This window comes from Aquila chrysaetos, chromosome 10, assembly GCF_900496995.4.
Source record: "Aquila chrysaetos chrysaetos chromosome 10, bAquChr1.4, whole genome shotgun sequence".
In the NCBI taxonomy this organism is placed as follows: domain Eukaryota; kingdom Metazoa; phylum Chordata; class Aves; order Accipitriformes; family Accipitridae; genus Aquila; species Aquila chrysaetos.
In genome coordinates this window covers 27030842-27056336 of record NC_044013.1, presented here as the reverse complement: position 1 = coordinate 27056336, position 25495 = coordinate 27030842, and the positions used below count along the sequence as shown (strand labels likewise).

The following is a 25495-nucleotide window of genomic DNA, read 5'->3' as shown; positions in this document are numbered from 1 at the left end:
TGCCTTTCCTTTAAAACGACGAGCAGGCGAAAAGAAGCCGTCCCAGATCGCAAAGCGGGCCTGCACCGCAAGGGCAGGGACTGCCGCCCGCCGCCCCGCCTCGACCCCTCGCTGCCCGCCTCAGGCCCTCGCGGCCTCACGCGCACGCGCGCCGCCCCACGTGAGGGCGGGCCGCCGGAGATGGCCGGTAACCCGGATGCAGCTACTCCGCAAGATGGCGGCGGCGGCGCTGGAGGGCGGCGCGTTGTAGCGCCCGCGAAGCGGATCCCGGCCCCGTCATGGCGGACCTGGGCCGGCAGTTGCAGGAGTACCTCGCGCAGTCGAGGGCCGCTGCCGCCGGCGGCCCCAGCACGGTCCCCGCGTCGCCGCCCGCCGGCTGCTTGCAGGAGGAGGCGGGGAGCGGCGGCGGCCTGGGGGCCTGGCTGGGTCCGCTGAACCCCTTCCCGCCGGGCCGCGGCGCCCCCCCCCGCGGCAGCGCCCGGATCGGGGCCGGGGCCGGGCTCGGGCTCGGGCTGGCCGTGGGCGGCCGAGGCGGACCCCTGCCTGCCGGCTCTGTCGCGCTGGCAGCGGCTGGCGGGGAGCGGGCTCTGCCTGCTGCTGGCCGCCCTCTGCTTCGGGCTGGCCGCGCTGTACGCGCCGCTGCTGCTGCTCCGGGCACGCAAGTTCGCGCTGCTCTGGTCCCTCGGCTCGCTCTGCGCCCTGGGCGCCGCCGCCCTGCTGCGCGGGCCCGCCCGCCTGCTGCGGGAGCCCAGCAGCGGCTCCCTCCTCTACCTCGGCGCCCTCGGCGGCACCCTCTACGCGGCGCTGGGGCTGCGCAGCACCCTCCTGACGGCGCTGGGCGCCGCCGTCCAGCTGGGCGCCGCCGCCGCCTCGCTCCTGGCCGCGCTGCCTGGGGGAGCCGCCGGCCTTCGCCGCCTCGGCGGCCTCCTCGGCGCCGCGCTGCGCCGGCGCGGCAAAGCGCTGCCGGTGTGAGAGCGCTGCCGGGGCGAGCCCCCCGCCGCCGCGGCAGCGCTGCCGGTGTGAGAGCGCTGCCGGGGCGAGCCCCCCGCCGCCGCGGCGAGGGGGACGGGAGCGGCCGTACCCCGGCGGGACGCGGGCGAAGGGACTGGGAGACTCGGGCTGGCGCCGGCCGAGGCGCGAAGACGCCGCTCCGAGACGGGGATGAGGATGGCGCCGTCTGGCGCGCTTCTCTCCACCGCCTGCGCGTTGCTGCTGGTTTTCCTCACCAGTTCTTGAGCAAGAAAAGCAGCGGCTGGCACCCGGGAACGGTACCAGTGACTCTCTAGACTCGTTTTGTTGTGTTCAGGTGTAACGGTCTTGGTGCCAGCCTGCCGAGCCGTCCCGGAGGATGGGATTTTGCCTTATTGCAAAGTCAGCTCGATAGCCATGGTCTGGAGTCTCTCCGGCTCTGGGTGGGAGCTGGCAGCATTCCGCTTTCCTACCTCCAGTATAGGACCGTGTGGCTGCTGCAGCCTACTTCAAAACGTGAGTGAGACTACGGAGCTGATGAAATGTAATTATTGACTTGCCCGTTGCGTGAAAAGCAAGTATCTTAACAGCTGAGGTGCATATGGCTGACTGACACTGAAACACAGAGGCGATTTAGCAAAATCTGAGCAAGCGTGGGGGTGAACGTTCAAAAGTAGTTAACTGCTATTGGCTCATTTTTTTGCTGACCCCTACACTCTGAACACGTACTGCATAGTGCAGTCATCAGCCACCTGCGATCAGGGGTGAATATGAATACTGTGTCCACTGAACTGCATTTCTCTCTAAAAAACACTTTTAAAATACCATCCAGTCAGTGAAACAAACTTTCCTGGGGCTGTGGGTCACAAAGACTACCCATAACTGTAAGGGTAGTCATCTTGCATGATGATGATAGGATGAAAGGTGCTAATCTTAGTTAAGAGCCTTGGCCTTTGCAGGTATTGCTGCCTTACAGCTGCTGTAAGGTAGCAAATACTTGGGTGTTAGAAGGGTAGCTTCAGCTCTTAGAACTTCATATTTTTTGCTTTTTCAGCTTGGGCGGGAATTGCTTACTTGTCACAGCGTGACCTTCAAAAATAGATTTGCTAGTAATTGGAGACTGTTGCAGCCAGCACAGCTCTGTTTCAGTGCAGAAACTAAGCAGCCTTAGGAAGGTGCTGAATTTAGGCTGACAGTCCCTGCTGAGAGCTTGGTACTCCAGTTTGGGCTGTATACTGCACTACTGCAGATAAATGGGACTACCAGGCCTAACCTCCTCAGAGCCTGAGTGAGTATCTCACTGAGTATACGTGCCTCATATACAAAATAAAGCCAAACACTGCAATATTTATCTGTTATAATTACTTAGGGTTTAGCTTATTCACCTAATACTTACTCTGAATTAAACTGAAATTGTTAAATGGGGGTATTTAAATGTACGTACATTGCTTTAATAAAACTATTTGTGTATCGAATGTCAGTATAGGCATTCCACTAATGGTCACTTTTTTTTCCTTAAACATGTAGATCAGAGCTATCTGAATAACATTAAATTAGTTCTCTCATTTTTACAACTTCTAAGCTGTAGTATATAAATTAATTTTATTCCTAACAGCAGTATCAAATTAAACAAATCTTAGACAAGGTGGAGCTGTAAACTAGCAGGTAGAGCATAAGGATTCAATGTGCAGGACTGGTAAAAGAACTTGACCTGAAGAGTACAGAAGTCTATTCCCATTAAGTAATTTTATCCATTTTCTAGGAATAGCAGGTCACAGTATCACAGACTGGGAACTGTCTTCTGTCTGTTCTGCTATACTCTCACCTTCCAAGATCTTATAAAAAAGCTAGCTAATTATTCAATTTTCTTACAACTTTTTGTGCATATTCCATGATCATGGAATATTTCAAAACTTAATTAAAAAAGCTGCCCCTTGATGAAGAATATTACTTGACACCAAATACCACAGTGGTTTAAGGATTTAACCAACCATCAGAGGAAAAAATGAGCAGCATACTCCCTTTTGTCTAGATAGAGAAAGCTGGGTTTCATATTAGGTGCGCTCTAACTTGTTTTGGTAGAGGACTGTAGTTTAATTAAGGACTAAAGCTCATCCTCTAAATCACATACTCTATTAGACAAAAGTCACTTTCAGACCCTTAAAAATATATAGGGTTTGTTAAAAAAAAAAAAAAAAAAAAAGCAAGCTTTCCCCTTTGCTAATGATTAAATCATTGGTATTTATCATTAAAACTAACTCCCAGATGTATATCAAAAGTGACCTCAGCTAGAGGTAAGAAGCAATTCCCCCCCCCCCCCCCAAGAGTAAACTGTGTCACATCAGGTGCATCTCAGCTGTTTCCCAGTTAATTCCTTTAAGACCATTTTGTCTCTCTAGAGCCCCATGACAAGGATTTTACAGGCTAATGATCAGTTAATTACTATAATTTTCAAATGCCATTGTGCCACTACGAATTAAAAACTAAGAAAAAACCCCCTAATTGTGACTGACTGAACCAAGAGAACAGCCGTTAAGCATCTATGCTTTGATCTCTTTAAATAAGATAGGTCATTAGGACTTGAGCCAGTCTTTAGTAAATCAGACTGTATGAGAAGTCAAATAAAATAGGGGCAATGTATCTCTATGTTGTTGCAGTAGCCTTGTCCGCTATAGAACTGCATTGCCATATTATCCCAAATATTATAACATGAAATTCAAGGCAGGGGAAGGGAAGCCTGGTAGTGATATTTTTCATTATACATTATATCCTATACTTTTAATGTAGGACCTTCCTGAGAGCTGGCTTTAGAATATGTACTTACATGATAAAATTTTCATTGAGGCTTTAAGTATTAAAGGAGCCTTTTGATAACCTGGTGACTGGAGATGATTAATATGAATGATTTATGGGGAAAACAGAAACTCATGATTGGTAAGCAGCTTTATTATGAAATGTGGGAAATGGGAATAACCCCCTCCTCATTTCCCTCCCCTAGTAAAACTAGGAAGCAAAATCCTAAACAAAAAGATACTTTAAAAATGTTAAGATGAAAGTGATCAACTGAAGGTTTGCACTTCAGCATTTGAATGCACCAGACTACTGAACACCCGTATCTTTAAGCAGTGCATCCCTACAACCATTGTAGAATCATAGAATCATTTAGGTTGGAAAAGACCTTCAAGATCATCGAGTCCAACCATCATCCATGCCCACTAAACCATGTTCTGGAGTAAAAAGCATATGTATCCATATTAATCAAGTTGCTAAACTTCTTTCTTCCTCAACTTCTATAAACAGATGCTGTTTTGAACAAAAATATTTGACTTGCTCAGGTGAAGCACAGAATGACAATATTTGTCATGATGCCTAATTTGCTAGCAGTCTAGGTTGTAACACACTATGCCTATGACGACTTTTTCTAAACGGTGTTCCACGTTTTTCTCTTTCAGGATGGTAGACTAGCAAGCAGCGGTGATTTCCTGTGTTTTGGAATTTTAACATCAGCACCACTTGTAATCTGTAGCCAGCTGTGGCTACAGGTGAAAATGAAAGTTCTCTATACATGATAAACCAAAAAACTAGGAATCGGCTATTAGTATTTTAAACAGTTGAGACTTCAGGAGGTAGTTCTGTTGCGCCATTAGATACACAAGTTTGCCTAAAGACAACCCTCTTACTATTAAGAGGTGAGTAAAGAATCACACACTGTGTTGATTTTTTGTTAATTTTTGCGCAAATTACAATCTGTATTCGTACAAAAACAATGTAACTCTTCTGACAAACTGTACATATAGAAACAAGTTTCTGTCTGGAGGTGAACTGAAATCTGTGGAGGTGCTCCATGTCTCACAACACTTAAAAAAAAATTCCAGCTCTTCACAAAACAAAGTAGGGAAAAGAAGGTGAGGAAAACAGGGGTGGAGAGAACAAAACAGAAAACTAGCTACAATATTGCAGCTAGTAGCAGTCAACTGATTTAGGAAAAGACCCTTGTTAGGAACTAATGCACATTCAGTTATCCCAGTTAAGAATCCAGGTTTATGGTGTTGCAGGGTTACTTTATGAGTCCAGAGTAGCAGTCTATTTAAATATTGTCCAGCAAGGACTGGGTGTGACCCAGTCAAAGCCTCTTCTATCGGCCTCGTCCACCACCCCTAGATGCTCCTCTTCTTGATTGACCAGAGTTCATGTTACTGCCTCTTCCCCAGTTACTTCCACTCCTTCCTCCTCGAGAAGGGTTACTGCTTCCTGCAGGGCCTCCACCAAAAGCTTCATCCCTGTGGAATCCATCATGATGGTCTCCATCTAAAGAACTAGACCTCCCAGATTTTGGCGCTCTCTGTGAAGGTCCTGAATTTCCTCGTCCTAAAAATGAAGCACAATTAGTTACTGATGTTGAAGTCTAAGCCATGCCTCTTCTCAGACATAACCATGTATTTAGCTAGTTCTTCTGTGGTATAATCATTCACAGACCAAACGTAGTTCAGACCTGTAATTTTATGCTTCCTCCCTCTATACAATTTTTCTTACATAGATTTAGTGTCTCCATTACAGTCCAGAAGATGGACAGCAATCAACCAATTCCTTGGTAATTAAAGGAGATTATATCTGATAGAATCAGCAGTCACTTAAATGAAGTAAGTTAGAACAGTGATAGTCATGGTGTCCTCAAAACTGCCAGGCATACCCAATTCTTATGCTTTAACACCATCTGTGGTCCTCTGTATATTTTTATTGCAAAATACTTTTTTTTTTTCCTAAACAAAGACATTGCACTGATCGATCAGTTGAGGTTGGTGGTGAAGACAATGAGTAACATTACTGTTTTGTTCCATTTTTTTTCTAGAAATAATGGAAAAATGCTCTATTTTACTACTAACCAGGAACATAAACTACATGAGCTCTTACTGCCAAGAATAGAGGATTTTCTACTTCTCACAGATCTTTTTAGTAATGATAGTGTAAATTAACATTAAAAAAAAGTCATTAGCTCAAAATAACAAGCAGTATTGTGAAAAAAATTAATGGTAACAGTGCTTTATGGACACGTGCTACAGCTAAATTAGGATATTTTTGCACCAGTTTAGAAAGTGATTTTTTGTTGACTCTGCTTGGTTCTGTGTAAAATAGAGACCAAATTGTTCAGCAGAGTTTATAATTCATGAAGTTTTAATCTTCAAATTACTTTACCAACACAACTGAAGGTGACACAGCCCATATATATAAAAGTACTGTTTTAATCAGGCCTTCTGCCATTGTTCTAAACTTTCTTTGGTACATTAATGAGTTGTCTAGGTGCAAGAAGTGTGGTAGTTAACAATTGTTTTGACTTCAGTAAAGAATCTGATGGAGTTATCAGAAATTATTATTGAAGCTGGAGAAGGAATCCTTACAGATTTGATAAGATGGCTGGCTAAATGAGAAACACAACATACAGTTTTGAAAGGAAAAATATTGATACAGAGGGAGTTTACGAGCAGAGTTTTATTAAAAAATCTGTGAACGAATGATAAAACTGTTGATACAACACCGGAAATACAGTCCACGCAGAGGAGGACTGGCATACAGTTAAAACTAAATGAGCTTTAGGGCAACAATAAGAGAAGGGGAATGAAATTCAGTGGCATCAAAGACAAAGCTGTGCAGTAGTGGTCTAACAACAAAAAATTAAACTATAGGCTGGCAGCTCAGCAATTGGAAGCAACTGAGAAGGATCTCTGTCACTGATCACTACCTAACAGTGGATAGTCAATATGAGGACATGAAAAAAAAGACAACATTAAGAAAAGACAGCAGTGATCCTGAGAAGAAGAAAAAGGATCAAGAACTGGTGCCAGGCTATTAGCCTGGATGATTGTGGCAATGCCATATACAGTAACAGGCTCTGAAACAGCTACTAACTTCCAAAAGAATGTATTTTGTGGGTTATGTAGCTAGTTGCATGACAGTGCCATATGACTGTTTAAAGAGGGAAATATGACATCAGTAGCTATTAGGAAAGAATGGAGAAAATGGAACAAAACCAAGTGAACTGTAGAAATCCATGGTTAAACCACATCTAAATAGAGTGTGCAATTCCTAGTTACCCGCTTTAATTTCCAAAAGGATAAATTAAAATAGTAGAGTAATAAGGATAGTAAAAGATACAGAACAATTTCCCAGAGAGCACAACTAAATAGCTCAGAGCTCTGACTTGGAGAAGAGCTCATTCAGGTTGGAAATGGTAGAGTTCAATGCAATCAGAGGTGACATTCAGAAATAATAGGGATCAACTTTCAGCTGTTCCAATTAAAACACAAGACATCATTAAATTAAATTAGTGAACGATAAGCTTAAAACAAGAGAAAAACATTTTCCTTCCTATTTTTTTTTTATGGCACAGTATACTGCAGTTAAGTTTTCGAGCTCTGTCCATGGATGTTGTGGATGTCAAAAGTTTATATTATTCTTAAAGCAATTGGAGAAGCACACAAAAGGTAACTGTCAAAAACCATTAAATATAAAAATAATATTTCAGTAAGTCACTGAACTACAGATCTTCATAAGTTTAGAGAGCATTTCAGGGACATATCACTACAGACTTACAGTGTTCTTAACACTTCCCTCAATACCTGCTACTGGCCGTTGTTGAAGACAAGCTACTGAGCTTTACAGACTTCTGGTCTGATCATGGATGGCCATGCTTACACTCTTAGAAGTAGAGAATTCATAAGGAAAGACTTAGAAAAAGTCAGGGTTCATTAAGTCCAAGAGAATAAAGGCTGAGACAGGAAAGATATTTGACTTAAAGGACGCTAGCACAAGCATGAATATTAACAAATAAATATTCTGAAAATTAGAGGCAAAAAAAAAAAAGCTCTTAACGAGAGTCTTCCAACTGGAGTAACAGGGAGCCAAAACCTAACTGCTTTTGAACAGGACAATAAAGAAGAGGATTATACAATGCTGGATGGCACATTTGGATTTGATGTCCCAGAAAATCCCTCTGTTCTTATGTTCCTGTAAGATCGGTCTTCAGCTTCATAGCTGGTACGATCAAATATTTGCCAGTTCAGCTTTATCCCCTCTGAACAGATAAGGAATTCTGGATAAGCCTACTGTTGAAGAATGTGCCAGTGTTACCTAAGGTTTTCAATACAAGGGGCTTTTTACCTTTGCCCCTCTCCTCTGGAGGTCCACCTGGAGCATCCATTTCTCTGTGGTCAGAGGTCCCTGGTCCATCATGCCAGGGACGTTTACGTGGTGGCAATGAGGCCATGTCCATGCCCTGGAGCGAAGAAGAACGTTCTCTGTTAGCTGGAGAATGCCCATCATGAGGAGGGTGATCTGGACGAGGACCTTGAGCATGAAGAGAAAAAAACCAGGATAATGAGTAATGTTCATCTGATCATTATTCCTCATTTTTTGAGGCAGTCACATAAATTTACATACTTTCCACACTATTTGGCACACAATTTTAAGTTAAAATTACATACAGCTTCCCCCCCATCCCAACAGGCAAACAAGCAAACAGGAGATGAATAAGTTGTAAGAAAGCTAAAGGTAAAACAGGTTTAAAAGATGATGGGAAAGAAAGAAGTGACAGATCTAAAGTTTTCTTTTCAGTATAAAATACTTTCATACATTTTAGAGACAATCACATCTTCATTTATTCATGTGTCATTTGTGCTCTTTTTTTCCATGACATTCTAAAACTCAAGTTTTGCCCCATCTGGGGTTGCCATTAGAAACACAGATGCAAATACCAGTAAGCTGTCAGGCAGCTAAAAACATTATTTTTGCAAACAATAGAGAAGATGTCATCCAAGAGAAAGATTACTATTGGCATTAATATACATTTCAAAAAAATGCCACGAGATATGCTTCAGTCATCCACAGGTGACAACAACAGGCAGTTCTGGGCTGTACAAAAATTCAGCTTAAGACCTTAAGGCTAGAATAATTTTTCGTTCAGTGAGACAGTTGCATTTAGAGCCAGTTAAATTCTGTACAGTTCATTTTTCCTAAACTTAGAAGTCCAAAGAACTACGTTCTGCTTTTCTCATGGTAAAAGACTGGTAATGAGCATATGAGGTACAGGAAAAAGAGGTGATTTTTAAAAAAATTTTTTTGTGTAAGTGGTTATATCGTAGAAGTCTAGTCTATTATCTAAAACAAACCTCACCAAATTTTTTACCTGCTTCTCTGTTTCCATCCCAGGGTTCTGGTTTCCGCCCTCCTTCAAAACGTGGAAGTTCATCTGGAGTAGGAAGTAAACCCTTCCGGCCTCCTGAGCAGTAAGAGATGCAGGGGACAGGAGTGAGAAGAGATTGTATTCATGAAAATACTGTAATTTGCCCAAGAAATATCTCTGCTTCCTTATTCTTGCATTTCAGTGTGGAAGAATGTTCCCCTCACCTCTAAGAGCACCACGACCTCGCCCCCGAACACCATGGTCCCTTCCTCTTGAGTTTTCATCTGGAGAGTCAAAAGTGTCATCTGGCCCAAAATCTTCAGGGCCAGGAAAGCCATCTCTCCCCCTGGGTCCCCGACCCTCATGTCTTGAGGGTCCTCCTCTTCTGAAGCTACAAGAAAGAACATGGTACAAATGTGGTTTTTAGGCAGAATTTAGACTGATAAACTTGAGTCAGCTTCATTTTAATAAGCAACTCATTTCTGAACTGTTTTACTTAATAGTATAGCACATACAGTTACTAGAATAGGATTTGTAGGTGGAAAAGTGCACATTTTCTGCCTTTGAGCACTTTGTTTATTCATTTTTGTAATTTTCCATCATATTTCCTTCTGTTGATTGTGTTGGTTTTTCATACAAGAAAAATATTGTCAAATATACTGCGTTCATTTAATGAAAAGGGGGGAAAAAAAAAAACAATCAGCGAGTGATGATAGATATAAGGTAAGGTAAGGAAAAGTTTAAGTGAATTTCCCTTAACTGTGGTGGTCTTACTTTCCCCTTCCCTTTTTTCCCTTCCATTTTAGTGATAAAAACAACCTGAAAAAATACAAGCAGTGAGAGTCACGGCTATAACAAAACATTCCAGCATCTCATTCCTATTGATTTGGGATTTTTGGCTAGAACATTCTCTGTTTCATTTCATTCTTCTAAGTTTACAATTTTAGCAAATGAATCTAGACTGCACTTGACTCTGTAGGGATGATGATTGCCTAACAGCATGCACAGTGGCATTCTACAACCTGAAGAGCAGTTTATCCAACTGCAATAATGAAGAATTTTGTTTTGCGAAATGTAGTTATGACACTAAAGTTGGTAATTTCCTTCTAGTAAGTACCGTGACATCTTCAGTAATTTGGTATGATTGGATTCTGCATCTCATCTTAAATGAGTATATATAGCTCCTCCAGTATCACACTGGGGTTTTAACAGAGGTCTTCAGAGAAGAGAATAGTTCTTAATGAACTGTCAGTGCCATTTCAGGTAAGCCTGTAGATGGCTGCATGAATACTAGTAGTTTTGTTTTTTACATTACCAGTTTAAACACTTGGAGTGCTTGTAAAAGTGCATACATGTTCTGTGTATTACTGCAACTCCAAAAGTGCACGCTAGCACCGGTTAAGATTGTCTCAGTTTACAGCCCAGTTTCTGTGCAAGCACAGGTGAGATGTTTAGGTGGTGCAGGCACACTGGTTCAGGAATCCTCACAGTGCAACCCCACACTGCTCCTGCCCACCCCTCAGTGACAGCACAGATAATGCGGAGCACTCTTTGCCCATTCACACTGATGCCCCCCACCTCCCCTCTATTCCCAGTTCCACACTGGCCAAACTAACCACCATAATAGTCAGATGGCATTGGCTTTGTGCAACATCCCCTTCCCCAGCTCATTAACGACACAGTGCATCCTATTACAAGCAAAACTTTAGATACTTTTATTTAGAATTTTAACAACATTAACCTTTTAATTACAAATTTAAATATTTTAACAGTAGTCATAACACAATACAATATTTTTAAACTTTTACATTTTTTTTTAATTAAAAACAATAGGTCTGTCTCCACCTCCCAGAAAACAAACACAATACAGAGAGGAGGCTGCTGTGCCTGTATAGGTACAACAGTGGATGGAGGGAGTGCTGTGTATGGACAATGAACCATTTTACATTAACCTGGATGATTTGGGAAAACAAACTGAACAGTTTCAGGTACAAATGGTTCAAATAACCACATAGCAATATTGTTTAGCCTTGAAACAGCACAGTCCTCTAGATGTTCTTTAGAGGGCCTCCCACTTTAATACTGACATGGTGTGATTCTGCTTAGCTTGTAAATTACCAAGATTTGCAACACAAGGTCCTACAGCTAGCAGGAATAGGGCCTTTCCTTTTGTTTCCAAGCAATGTTATGGACACAGTTTAATTCTGAAATCTATCATACCTATGCCTGACATAGCCACAGCTCCTAATATTGTGTTATGTATGTATATCCTTTTTCACTTTTTCATATCAGTCACATGTAAAACCCTGCCTTGCATAGGGCTCAGTTCCTGTTTGACTGCTCTCAGATCTTCTTCCTTGAGGCCTAGGACCTTAATGTACAGAACTACACACTCTGCAGATTAGCAGGCAGGAAGAGGCAGGTCTCTGCAGTAGAAGCATCATGTTGATATGCACAGGTAGAGTAAGAACAGGACAGGGATGAAAAGGACGGGAAATTAGAAACACACATACACACACTTCCCTCTCATGCTTGATCAAACCAGTTACAATCTAAATTCCAAACCAAGTCAGCTAAACGAGCGGTTGGGATTCTTAAGTTCATCTCAGCATCTGCAGTAAATGGCACCTAATTCACCTTCATTCAAAGGAGTTCATTAAGTTTGCAAGCACAACAAGCCTTTTATAGCCCTGTGCTGATTCCTTTTAAACCAAACTCTGTACAAACACTTGTACTGTGACAAATAGACTCTCTTCTTAGTTCGGAAGTCAGATTTACAGGTCACAAGGTTCTTGGACTCTCTTCCTGAAACCTTTTTAAAAATCGGGATCGTAATAAAATATTTTCCAGTCCCTAAGCATTTCCAATATAAGATTTTAAAATCTCTACTGAGCTTCTAAAAAGTGTTGTCTGCTATGTCTTTTAGAATTCTATAATGCAGACTGTTCAGCTTGGATGCTCTCTTATTTTTACTTTTTTAAAATGGCTTTAATTGTTACCTTCTTTTAGTTACTGTTCATTTCTTTTCATACTCTTCACACAAAAGGAAGGTACATCTTTACAGAGCTAGGTAGAAAATAGCTAAAAGAAGAGCTGTATAGATGCAAAGTAAAAGGAATGTAAGAAAATGATTAAAAAGGCAACTAAAACACACAAAATTCACATTATGTGGAGACCACAATATATTTGTACAAGTACACGTTCTTATACATATAGAGTTGGTGGTCAGTGAGAGGCTTAGACCATGGAAGCCAAATTTAACTCAGTTAAACTAGCATAAATCTGGAGCAATTTCGATGACAATTAATCTTGCTGATTTAGCATAATTCTTCCATATTTACATTGGTAACTAGAAGCAAATTTATCCCTTTGTGATTTATTTGGAGATTGTGAGCAATGACATGGACATTGCTGTAAATTAGATTATTTTTGAGTTCTTCGCTTGGCATTAAGAAATAAGTCAGAAAGAGAAATAAAATTTCTACAAGCCAAAACATGAGAAAATAGTCTCAACAGTCCAACAGATGCTGTAGCTCTGCCCCTTATATTTGATAGTAGGATGACTGTTCCTGCTCCTTACAAGTATATTACATCTCATTCTACAGTCTCTACAGTCATGCTGTATTTTGTGACTGGAGACAAAGTCTCAAAATCCACTTCTAGTGTTCAAAAGTTTGTCACTTTAACCTTCAAGTTTCCTCTCAATTTTCATCAAAACGGTCTCAAATCTTCATCCTGTGTCATTGGATCTTCTCTACAAATTTCCTCCCTTCTCTTTACTTACTGTTTAAAGACACGGAAGCTGCTGTGTACAATGACCATTTTTCAAGTTTTCTTCTATTACTGAATGATTTTTATGGACTCTATACTCAGGTATATTAGAGTTTTCATTTCCTTATTGGTTTCCAGTTTATAAATCTGAAACAGATAGACTCCTTAATGAAAAGGAAACCAGGAAGAAAGAGCTCCCTCCATTTACCCTTTAACCCAAAAAAGATGAGTAGATTTATTCTTACCTCTCATCTCGTCTTCCTCGGAACCGTGCATCCTCAGGATCCCGTGGATATCTATCATCTGAAGGTCTCCGTCCTTCCCAAGCACCAGGAGGCCCACGGTTTGAACCCCCTCCTTCAAATTCCCTGTGATCAGGAGGAAAGGGAGGCCCAGGTCCACCTCGTCTCCATTTTTCATCTTGCAATGGTGGGCCTCCTCTCCCCTCAAATTCCCGTAATCGATGGCCAAATCTCTTATCTGGATGGAAGTCGTCACGGAAGTCATCTGGTCGATCAAAGTCATCATGGAAATCTGGGTGAGGTCCTCGTCTATCTGGCATGCCCCTGCTGTCTCTACCATCACCCCACTCCTGGCCACCTCGAAACAACCCTCTCTCAGGCCCATGATCAGGACCACCACTGTTCTGGTCGTGCCTTCTATCTGAGAGAGGGCCCATGTGATGGTTTGGTGGACCACGGGAGTCACCTTGAGGGAAAAAATCATAGCAGATTTCTGTAACGTTTTCTAAAAACGCTCTAGGATGCTCTAGTTCGTACAGTTCTACAAAGCATACACCATACATCTCTCATTAAGTAATTTTTTGGGGAAAACTTTTCCTCTATATTCCAGCCCAAGTCTATGGAAGCTTTCCTTTCAGCCAAGGCCCTGTGCTCTGCTGTAGCCTTTTCTGTCTAGAGGCACTGCACTGGAACAGCCTCTTTTAGGAGAATTACTCACAGAAGAACAGACATGTTTAATTACCTTTATTAAGACCAGGTCCTTGGTTGTGAGGGCCAATACGACCTTGTCCTCCCTGCTGCCCCAGTCCTGGTATCAGTGGTGGAGGACCTGGGTTCTGTCCATCCTATGAGCATATAATAAGAAAAGCCATGTGAATTGCCATGCGCGAGTATTTTTGCTTTTAAGCATTTTGTAAGGGGCAAAACAATTTTCTTTACATCAAGACTGCATCTGCACAGGTCTTATAATAGAAACAGCTGATTTTCTAGTGGTTTCAGCCTAATTTTCAAACATTCACATCAGTAATGCTTTTCAGTCACTGTCTAAGAAATGCATCATTTTATAGGAAACGTAGCATTTCAAGGACTAACATTTTACCCGAAACAACCACTGATGATAAAGCTCATATTCTAGCTGCCTGTTAGAGAAGATGAGGAAACTGTGTGTATTTGTTTGAAAAAAATCAGGTACTGATTTAAAAGCAGCTAAAGATCTGCATAGACCAAAGACTTCCTTTGGAAATGAACAAAAAAAAAAAAAAAAAAAGAAACAATGAAAAAATAAAAATATCAAGTATGTCAGGACAGGGGACAACAACAGGGCCATAAGAGAGCGTCTCCTATAAACCTTTGTAAACTGTTAACATGGAAATACATGAGTTTCATTTTTAACATGCTGGCAAAGTTTGTTTTTCTTAATTCTAATTCTAGGATCAAAAGAAAGTGCTAATACTTGGCTAAGCACTAAGAGACAAGTGGTTAATGGGTTATTAAGCAATGACAGAGCAAAAGGCAGAAGCTGCAGTCACCTGCTTTTCTCAAGCAGAAACAGCAGAGTGAGCAGAGGTTTGTGTAAGTTATATGATCCCAAAGAAAAAATAAAGTATATATAAGTCTTTTGTAATTTTCTGTCACAGACTGTCACAGACCCATGAAAGATTTCTAGAGTTACGTTTACACTGGACCCACTTTGATAACAATGGCTGGGAAACAATGTGGTTGAACTGTCCGATTCTGCCTTTAAACAGCAAAAAGTCATCATTTGGGGTTTGTACTTGACTGGAACTAAAAGGGAGCATGTACATAATTTACACTGTAGCAACGAGGTCCAATAATAAAAATGTATCACTGCAAACAAGACAGAGCTGAGACTTGCAAGATTGCTATACAAAACCTTTTTATGTTGACATCACAAAAAAAAAATCCCCCTAAGACCCATACCAGGAAACCCTAAACACGTAGTATTTTTTTCCTAGACATGTCTAATATGTAAGATTTAGATTTGGCCTTCATATTGGCTTGTAAAAAACCCTCCAGACTGCAGACAGTTTGTGAATACTTGAAAACCTATGCTCCCATCACTGTCATTGTACTCTTAAGTACACTGCTTAATCTCTCCATGAATCAAAGTTAAATAATTTTCATGCTTCACATTTATTTGTGAGAAACACTACCTTTTTTTTTTTCCTGGTTGCATAGAAGCAACAAGTTCATTTGTATATTTTTCCAATCATATCTTGAAATACGGGTTTTAAATAAAACATTTATATTCAACTGCAATATAGGTGCTAAACACAAAAAAAGCACACAAATATATACTACAAACATCACATTTACATTGAATAATTTTGTAAGGACTTTGAAAAAAAAAATAAAAGGCCTGGTCCAATGCCTATTAAAAATACCCCAAAATACTTTCATAGTGACTGAATGTTGACTTGAGTCCAGAACAAATAAATTCCCTGACAAGGTAAGATCCAGCTATCTCAGTGCTTCTACCATTCTTGACCAAAACCTTGCTGGAGTTCCATGATTTCTCATATATTTAGCATATGTTTGCCTGCAATAAACTTTATTGAACTTCTTAAATTTATGCCACTAGTGTTTAACCAAAGCAGCAGTTTTTAGCACTCACTAAATGAGTTTCCAAAGCAGTTGGCAAAAACCTCTATTCCAAACAAATCATGCTTTGACAAGACAGGAAGACAGAGCTTTAACACTGCATTTTCACATGCCTTTCATTTCAAAATACATTCCAGGTGGGCTTGAAACTGAAAAACAAATATGTACAGCTCAGAAGGAGGTACCGTACTAAAAGCTATAAATGGCCTTGCATACCCCGCACCTTGAGGCAGGTACATCTGGAGCACCTCATGCCGCCTCCACCATTGGCTCAAGGATTCCCTAAAGTGCGCTGAGGTTCTGCACAAGTCAGATAAGCTGATGCAGCAGAACACAACTGCTCCACGTTACGGGCATATCTGCCCTATGTACGCAAATGGCACAGCCATTTTATGATAGCCATCTGTATTAATTAAAACTATGCACTGAAGGGGAAAAGAATTCTTTGTATTCACCCATAAGAAAAATTTGCATTTCTTCTAAAATACTGCACAAACTCATAAAGTTTGTCTCTATGTGGACAAGACACTTGGCCTGAAGTATTCGTACCTCACTCAACCAGTAAGATGAAATTCAGCACATCCATCTAAAAGGAACATGAGAAGATCAAATCTAAATTAACAATAGCAAAAGAGCTCCAAAGTACTCCTGCTAATGTGCAACTATTCTATTTATCCATCTGCATTTTAATATCAACATGCCTATCTCCAGAATAAGATTTTGACAATCATATCTCAGGCAATTTCCTTCTCATAAACAATTCTCTACTCCATTTCATGCTTGCAGAAGGTAGCAGATCTCGCATTCAGGAAGAGATGTACATCTCGCCCACATACTCTGCAGTAAACTTCTGCTTTCCAGTGTACAGCAGATGCAGGTAATAGTGGTACCTTATATGGAGATTAACCTTTACAAATATGTATAAGTGTTCAGTATTAATGTCACAAGCCCTTGATAAAGCAGATATATATTCATACACTCCTGCTACTGAAAAGGAAGGCAAGTGATTTGTACAAGTTTACAGAAGATAAACACCAAATTCAGAACAAAACAAGCTAAAGCCTATTGTGCAAAAAAATCACAGATAGGGCCTTTTAAAATAGGAACTACTATTACGTTCATATTTACAAAGCAGCAAACTGGAGCCAAAACTGACATTACAAATTTTAAAATCTGTTCATTTTTTAAAGGCATTACCATACTAAAGCTGCACAAGGAAGGAAAAACGGTCAAAAATACCTTGCTTTGTCTTTTTTTAATATCTGTAAAACACTTCAGGACAGCAGTATTCATTGAAAATAACCTGCCACCTGTCAAAAGCAACTTTCTGACCAGACTATTAACAGCAGGATCAGTCAGACAAGGACAGCCCTACACATATATGTAAACATATACAAACTTTTATACACACACAAGCTTGGTAATTATTCTCAAAGCAGAAAATTTAGTCTCCCTGGGATAGCAATGAAAAACACTATGCTAGTTTAGATAGCTGTGGAACCAACTCTTGTTTGGTTAACTTCAGTGCTTCTGAAATCTCAGCACTAGTGTCACATTAACAGACTTCTGGAGGGAATTACTGCTGATTTGTAAGGAAAAAATATTCAAATAAACCCACAATTTGTAGGCTACTCTGCTGCAATCTGAAATGGAATCACTGAGCTAAGCTCATTTCAATATGTTATCACTCATTGTGATTGGTACTGGACTACACACTAAGGACTATATGCATACCTGTCCAAAGCTTTAACTAGAAACTATTGAGTGCAAGTCTAAAAGAGTTAATTCTGTTTAAAAAACCCGACACATTTTTTAAAAATGGAGTAAATAGAATTTTTTTTCCAAACATCCCCTTCAAAATTAATCTTAAAGCTGAAGACCATCAAGGGAAGTTTTAAGTACAGAATCAGTGCCATAGAAATAGGAACTTGTAAGAGCTAATAAATACAGAAAGCTCTGCATTATCTGTGGTAGATCAGAAGACAGAACAAGCCCGTTACGAAAGATGCTGAAGAGGGCTGAGCAGGTTGCACCTCGTCCTGAAGCAGACTTAATCAAAACCTGACTCGATTCCTGCAGAATTGATTGGTGCATCTGTAAGCAACCCTCTCTGGTATTCCAGGTCAGCTAAGTGCAAGCATATTGCTGAGCTGGTGAACCCGCCGGAAGCTGAGTGCCAAGGCAGCATGGCACAGGGACGTCTAATTAGCGGTCAGCACACATCCAGGCCACGCTCAGCAGTTCCAGCTCAGTGCTCACCCTGCCAGACCTGGGCTAGTCCTACACAAACCTGTCTGATACCTGTGCTCCCTCTTGTGCTTCTCAGCAAATGGTGCGATAACGAGTTAACGGTGTACAATGCCAATCTCTTAACTTTTGCTCCAGAAAGTACAAAGGTGGCTAAATGGTTTCGATACCAAGGTAGGAAGCAGGATAGCTGCGTTCCTGTGCGCTTAGTTTGAACTGGTAAGTTCAACCTGACCTAAGCTGATTCCAGGTGCATCAGCATCTATGGTAAATTCAACCCATAGTTTGGATTAACTACTCTTGGACAACTGAGAGTTGGCAGTAACTTGCTTTAATTAATACATACGAGTTTTCTTATGTCCAGTTTGCTTAAATTCAACTTTTATTAGTGCTTGCCTACTCCCCAGGAAATTCCCCATTTAAGACAGTTCAGTGTCTTTAAATTAAAAAAACCTAGAGTTTCTCTTAAGGTTACATATTTTCATAGCAGACTGATTTCTGTACCAGTATTTCCAATAAAGCCTTTTCTACAGTTACCTCTGCTGTTTCCAAACTACATAACTCTCTTCATTGTCATTTAAGTTTTCCTGAGGCCTCAGACTTGCTAGTATACCAAACCTCCAGACTCTCAGCTCTTGCTTTGCATTTCTACCCTGTGATGTTACCATTCCTACATTCTTAACACTCTTCTTGTTATACAGACCGACACATACCTGATTAAATGGGGGACGAGGCCCGTCACCCAACAGAGGCGTTTTCTGCTGCTGGAAAGGCAGAGGGCCCTGGGAAGGGTGCGGCCCCCTTGAAGGGTTCGGTTGTCCCTGAGGTCCTTGCATGTTTCCTTGAGGCCCTACTAAAGAGCCTTGTGGAGGTCCCTGCTGGCCTTGTGGACCTGGTGGCCCACGCAATTCCTGTGGTGGTCCTAACATTGTACCTTGAGGCGGGGGTCCCTGGAGGCCCCTCATCTCCTGGGGACCATGTCCTAGTAAACCACTTTGCATATGAGGACCTCTCATTTCTTGTGGATGACCCATCATCATCCCTTGTGGAGTAGGTCCCTGATTATCTCTGGGTCCTGGTGGACCCTGCATCCCTCTTGGATTAAGTCCCATCAAAGGCCCTTGAGATATAGGGCCCTGCATTCCTTGAGATCCTGGAGCTCCTTGCATGCCATGAGGAAGAGGTCCTTGCATTCCTCTGGGACCAGGTGGCCCCTGCATTCCTTGACCACCAGGGGGACCTTGAGGACCCAAGTGACCTTGTGGGCCAGGCGGACCCTGAGGTCCTAAATGAGTCTGAGACCCAGGTAGACCCTGTGGTCCTAAGTGGCCTTGTGGGCCAGCATTACCCTGCGGACCTGGAGGCCCCATTGGCCCATGAGGGCCAGGATGTCTCTGCATTCCTTGATGTCCATGTAAGTCCTGAGGCCGTGGCATTCCTTGTGGAGGCCCTTGGGGTCCTGGAGGTCCTTGTGGTCCCATGAACCCTTGTGGACCTGCAGCTCCTTGGTGTAATGGAGGACCTTGAGGTCCCATTTGTCCTTGGGGACCTGGAGGTCTGAACTGTCCTTGTGGACCAGGGGGTCCCATCTGAGGCATATTCATTGGCATCTGCTGAGGTGGAAGGGGCTGCTGAAATCCTTGAGGCATCTGTGACATTGGGCCTTGCCCTGGAAAAGGCTGTGGTCCGTGAAGAGAGCCTCCTGGAGGTGGTGGCTGCACTTGCTCAGCTTGCTTTTGTGCAAGTCTCTCAATCTTCAATTGCTGTCCGAAAAAAGAGACCCAGAAAATCAATTAAGCACAGAAGTATATGTAACAACTAAAAATCAGAAGCAATCATCTCATTTCTCAGGAGTTTAAAAAGATTTAGTGCTTTTCTCTTAACAGAAATGCAACTAAAAAGATCCATAGATCAGTATTAGTTAACTGAAATATGGGGGCCTCACTGAAGTTTCATAGCTTCATGTATTAAGTCCAACACCCTGCTCAATTAGATGTTTTTTTGAAAAAAGGTAAAAACAGTACTGCAAAAGCAAGCTACAAATTTTAGTGTTGAGGTCCAAATATAGACCATAGAGCACTATGGTGCGCTATATAGACAAATATAGACCATAGAGCACTAAATCAAATTTGCTGATACCTGTCTTTACATACATACCTCCAAGAGTTGCGGGTTTGTGTACTGAAGTGCTGCCATTTCCTGTTCAATCTCTGCCTGTGTCTTCTTTTTCTCCTCCAGCTTAATATCTTCCTTTCTATCATTCAATGGCTCAGGTGGGGGAGGCAAGGGAACTTTATTCTGCATCCATGCCTACAAAGAATAGTAAACACAAGATGAATTCTGTGGAACAACATCTATGGAATATATTGCTGCACTGGGAAAGGATATGCTGGAATGCTGTCTAGTATGGATATTCAGAAGCTAAAAACAATGCTGAATGAAACTTCCATATCTTGTAACATTCCATTTTCCAGATACAGATACAAGATATAAGGGAATTTACCAAATATTTTATGCTTAAATAGTAATTAAACTAACTACTGTGGTAAATTATTTTGCACTGGGTGTTGATATAAAAGAGCTGATACTGGAAATCCAAAACATTTCAACAGCCACACACTTTCTGAAGTTGGGAAAATAACAAGGTGTTCTCCTGTTCACTGTGTATCAGATACTTACCTGCTGAAACTGTGCTGGTATTGGTTTTGCATAGGGCACTTTTTTCTGTGGCACCTTCTTTTGGTCCTTTTGCATTACTTCCTCCATTCCCCAATCCAGTCCTGGGATTGTCATTTCAATATCGTTGGACTCATCTTTCCCTTTAGCACCAGGGAGACAAACAGTCAGAGCAATGCAGGTTTACAGAGAAATCCTGTTACTCTCTTTACAGCTTATTTAGCAAAAGAGACCAAGAGGTTTTTCAACTCTTCCTTCTTTACATAGGAAATATGCACAATACAGAACTTTAGAAAAAAGCATCTGTGCTACCAAAATATATGAAAGGAATGAAAGAAAAGTCACACAGTATCTGGATGGCTCAGGAAAATGCTTCCCCATAGCTACTACTTACCCATCTGCTCTTGCTCCATGGCTATTTTCAATTGTTCAGGTATTCCCATCCCAGGAATAACTGCTAGGCTGTTGGGTTCCAGATCATCTAGAGAAAAACAATATTTATACTTGGAACATTTTTCTTTACATTGTCATTTTATCCCTTTGGATCCTCACATGCTTTTACCATTGGTATCATTTCACAACTAGTGGGTCACTTTTAATTCCATACATTAATGAAAGGATATTAGAAGAACTGCAAATTCAGATTTATAAATACACCCCAAAAGGTCTGAAACTATGTCCTTTCAGGAAAGTTACATTTATGGTAGAAGCTCAGAAAAGGAAATAATAACCCATACCCATTCCCATTTTTGTTATAACAAATCTATATATTTTAAAACTTAAATTGGATTAAAGTGCTGCATTTGAATTAACATTCCCAAACACAAAAGAGGAATCAAAAATCTGAAGAAATAGATGAAACCCCAGAGATGAAAAGGTTGCTGAGGCATGCCATGTAGCTGGGCAACCCTGAGCAGCCTAAAATTACCAAGATAAATCCTTAAGAGGCGGGTAAAGTTTTAAGATTTTAGTCAAGTTCAATGATTTGAAAGATTTTCCTGCTGTAGTTCAGGACTGTGGGAAATCTTGAAGTCACATGAGGTTTTCAGGAAGAAAAGTAAACTGGAGATATTGCCAGAGGGAGAGCCAAACCTCATTCCTGTGATTGACAGAGCAGGTCTTACCTCCCGGAGCTGTGGAAACAAAAGAAAAGTTATTGTTGGAATGGTGATCGCTGATAACATGGAGAATAATATCATCCTTGTAAAAAAACAAACAGAAAAAAAAAATCTTTGTCTAGGTAGTCACCAATGCTATAATACTGTTTCACCATCTTACCCAGAGGCCGCACTCTAGTGTCAGCTAATAACTTAGGCTTGTTCCTGACCCCAACCCTCTTTCTTCCATATTGAGGGAAATTGCCTTACCATATTCCACACCATCCTCCGACATCCCAGGCAGCAGATTCAAGTTGTAACGATCTCGCATTTTATCTCCAGGACGATTTCTAGTCCAAAACTTGCTGTCAAAAGGAAGTTATATGATCTCAATAAAGGGTCAAGAGTATTAACTACTTTTAATCTAATTAGTTCTTTAATTTTTAGCATGCTATCTTGATTATATAAGGATTCAACACTTACTAAATCAAGTTCAGCGCTAGCTCTGAACATTAGGTGTGAGGTTCAAACAAAAAATAAGAAACCAACAATTACCATATTGAATAGTTACAACTCAGAAGATACTTCAAAGTGTAAGTGGCATAAGGCATCAACATCAGATCCTGAACAGATATCTTTCTAGTCCATTCCAAAAACTTTTCGCTCAATTCAAATATATTCTTCCTATACAACTAAACTTATCAACACACACATCCACAAACTAAAATTTACTCCATTTATAAAATGCTCCATGTTTACAGAATGTTCAACCTAAAAGCACAAACTATATGCCTCCAAACATGTTTGCAATGTGAAGAGACAGACATGACCAGCAGATAATCTGCAGGGAAAAAGTGCTGCGGAGATAAGAATATTTCTTCAGCAAGAAAATACAACAAGTCTTTTTCAAAAATGTCTTCAGGAAATTTCAAAGCCCACACAAACCCAAAACCCCAGTATCTTTCAAGGCTTCCTTAGATGAAGGACAAGAGATTAGACTCTACCTTTTAATGTAAAATGTCAGTGCCTTCCCACTTAGGTAAGTTAGTCTCTCTGCTGTGCCCATTGGTTGTGTATCAGAATCATCCCAATCTATTCTTTGTTCACTGGTGCCATGCACCTTTCTAGTTTCTAAATGTACATACGTTCCCTTAGGTCTTTTCTTTAAATACTTGAAAATACCTGGTGTGATCATTTGAGCCCGAACAGAGAATGTGTCCAAGCGGATGCCACGCCAGACTCCAGATCATTCCCTCATGGGCCATTTCCATTCCACCAACCTCCTTCTCAACCCTGATGCATCAAAAAAAAAAAAATCAGTCATCACACAGGTGAATATCTGCTACAGATACAATACAAAACTTTTGCTATTCAGTTGTTCCTCTTCCTCTACCCTGTATTTTGCTAAACTGAAGCCTCTTATTTTTCTGTCGGGTGAATTGATTGTTCCCAGTTGCTCTTAATAAGGAATTCAGTAACACAGGGATTTTTAACTGTATGTTTAGAACAAAGTAACTACAACATCTCAGAACAAGCTTTAAGAAACTAGGAGTTTCAACCATTCAACACCCTCTCAACAAAAGACTTATTTTCTGTGCAAGCAGTTGTATCCTTTAAAATACATCTGCACAGGAAAACTTCTTCATAAATTAAGCATATTCACAAACTTCCTCAGGTATAGAGAAAAACTATAACAAAAACATGCAGATTAAATACAGATTCAAAGGTGAAAAGTAATTTTATGTTTAGTATAATAGCTTGCACATGTGACCAACATCTTTCCAAGATGCTGATGAAAATGCCTCATACCCAACATGCCAGAACAACAAAGAACCATCAGATCCTCCACTGGCAAACAGCCCTTCATGAACAGGATGCCAGGCCACAGCTGAAATACAAAGTAAGCCACAATCAGAAAGTATTACGCCAGGATTTCTAATGAAAGGAAATCAGGATCTCAAAAACTTTAATTTTTAATACAAACTTATTAATAAAATATCCACATAACAAATTCTGACCTGTGGCCTCCTTCTTATGACCCCTGAAGACCTGAAGCTCTTCTTTCAGATTACGAATGTCAAAGAGCTTACAGAGATGGTCACGAGAAGCTGTTAGCAGCCAGTTGCCATTCAGATTCAGTTTCACCTCCATCACTGTGTTTTTATGAGCATGCCTGCAAGCAGAGAAAGACAGGCAGTTTGTCCAGATACTGATTTCTCAGACGAATCAAAACATGGTAATTTACCAGTCCCAAGTATTCAGGTCAATAACAAAGTAGTTCAGGCTACTAAACCAGAATACTGTGGCTTTCTGTGCAAAGGCCCTATGCCTTAATCCTGTTCTTTCATGCTTCAGAGCAAATGGTAGTGCTCATTGAGACAGTATTCAGTTACTGTGCACCTTTCTACTGCAGCACAAGGAATTTTTCATCAGCCAGATGAAACGTGTCATTTTTGTTTCCATGTCTCATTTCTGTTTTCCGAATGAGAACTGTGTGACTAGGAGGTCTATGAAGAAGGACAAAGTAAATTTAAGTAGGGAGTATTAAAGTCACAATTTTCCAAGTGTAGACTTGACTTCATCTAACCTCTAGATTTTCTGGCGCAGCTAAAGCAGTAGCTTCATATTTGAAGCAACCGTGTATGGCTGAAAAGATGTGAGGCAAAAAGCTAAGAAGGGAATTAAAAAAAAAATTATTTTATGAAGTTAGCTTATATTTGAGCAAATCAAAGTCTGTGGGCAAGAACTTACAATGTGGCAAGGCTCTGGCCAGTCTTTGGATCCCAGAACTTGATGGGCTGTTGGCTATCTTTACTTCCCGATACAACTAATCCCTTTGTTGGATGCCAGTCAACACATTTCACATCTGCACCATGGCCTGTTGAGAAGATAAAAAAATGTTCATTTTGAGATTTCACAGACACTGAAAAGACACTGAAAAATTGAAGGGTGCACACCTTATAACTGTAATGTAAAACTGAATGAAAAACATCACAGAGCACAGGTCACAAAACATAAAATCAAACTAAATAAAAACTCTTCTGAGTTATTTAGGTTGCATTCCTTCCCACTAATCACTGGGAGCATCTTGGATAATGTCCTCAAACCAAGCTCACTTCAACAAAAAATCTCTGAGAAGTTTCTGCTCAAACTGGTACTTTTCTTTAGGCTTTGGCTCTATACTATTACACAATACTTTAAACATAACACTGATGAAGTGTTTGTATGGAGGTGGTAAGGGAAAATAACAATCTGACACTTCACTTTCTGTGAAATATTGTAGAAATTAAAGCCAAATACATTTGTTCCTATCCTATCAGTACTACCCTTTTGCTGTCCTGTCAGAAAATAAAGAAATTAAATTATATATCTGAAAACTAAATTAGCATATGATGAAAAGAAATCTTATGAGATGTTACCTCTTACCAGGTCAGAGGGATTCAGGTTTTTCTAACACTCAAGAGTCAGGAGAGAAAAACCCTGTGGTATCATTTCATTTTAAACAGGCTGACTGACCTTGACAGAGAATCAGTGCTGCTCAGATGATCTAAAACCTGTCAAGAAGAAATGCCTGCTCCTGCTACACAACAAAATGAGGTTTCTGAGCTGAACTATAGGGATTTAGAGAAGAAATAATGAACTATAATTTCTTTCTCCAACCTTTCTCCATGCCAGACCACTTCAAGGGAAAGCTA

The 25495-nt window shown here is 40.9% G+C and overlaps 2 protein-coding genes across 6 annotated transcripts in view; one reads left to right on the top strand and one right to left on the bottom strand.

The window, feature by feature from the left end:
* The first annotated feature begins 150 nt into the window (after positions 1 to 150).
* On the top strand, positions 151 to 1113 carry SFT2D3 (SFT2 domain containing 3). The gene is given in 3 exon segments (XM_030027489.2): positions 151 to 482; positions 484 to 1007; positions 1059 to 1113. Coding segments are annotated over 2 exon segments (693 nt in total). The 5' UTR covers positions 151 to 278; the 3' UTR covers positions 973 to 1007; positions 1059 to 1113.
* A 3569-nt stretch (positions 1114 to 4682) lies between these two features.
* Positions 4683 to 25495, bottom strand: part of WDR33 (WD repeat domain 33) — a 70839-nt gene continuing 50026 nt past the window's right edge. For 2 of the 5 annotated variants that reach the window (XM_030027473.2, XM_030027476.2), the window contains 16 exons: positions 24552 to 24678; positions 23819 to 23973; positions 23610 to 23688; positions 22983 to 23093; positions 22071 to 22165; positions 21828 to 21836; positions 21098 to 21184; positions 20707 to 20846; positions 20185 to 20337; positions 18741 to 19790; positions 13901 to 14003; positions 13162 to 13624; positions 9370 to 9536; positions 9149 to 9241; positions 8125 to 8310; positions 4683 to 5337 (listed from right to left, as the gene is read on the bottom strand). In XM_030027473.2, coding sequence (XP_029883333.1) covers positions 5105 to 5337; positions 8125 to 8310; positions 9149 to 9241; positions 9370 to 9536; positions 13162 to 13624; positions 13901 to 14003; positions 18741 to 19790; positions 20185 to 20337; positions 20707 to 20846; positions 21098 to 21184; positions 21828 to 21836; positions 22071 to 22165; positions 22983 to 23093; positions 23610 to 23688; positions 23819 to 23973; positions 24552 to 24678 — 3251 coding nt within the window. In that variant the 3' untranslated portion in view covers positions 4683 to 5104. Of the gene's footprint in view, positions 5338 to 8124; positions 8311 to 9148; positions 9242 to 9369; positions 13064 to 13161; positions 13625 to 13900; positions 14004 to 18740; positions 19791 to 20184; positions 20338 to 20706; positions 20847 to 21097; positions 21185 to 21333; positions 21368 to 21775; positions 21837 to 22070; positions 22166 to 22982; positions 23094 to 23609; positions 23689 to 23818; positions 23974 to 24551; positions 24679 to 25495 lie in introns of those variants that run through there. The other 3 variants (XM_030027475.2, XM_041126909.1, XR_003925296.2) reach the window with 3 other exon arrangements.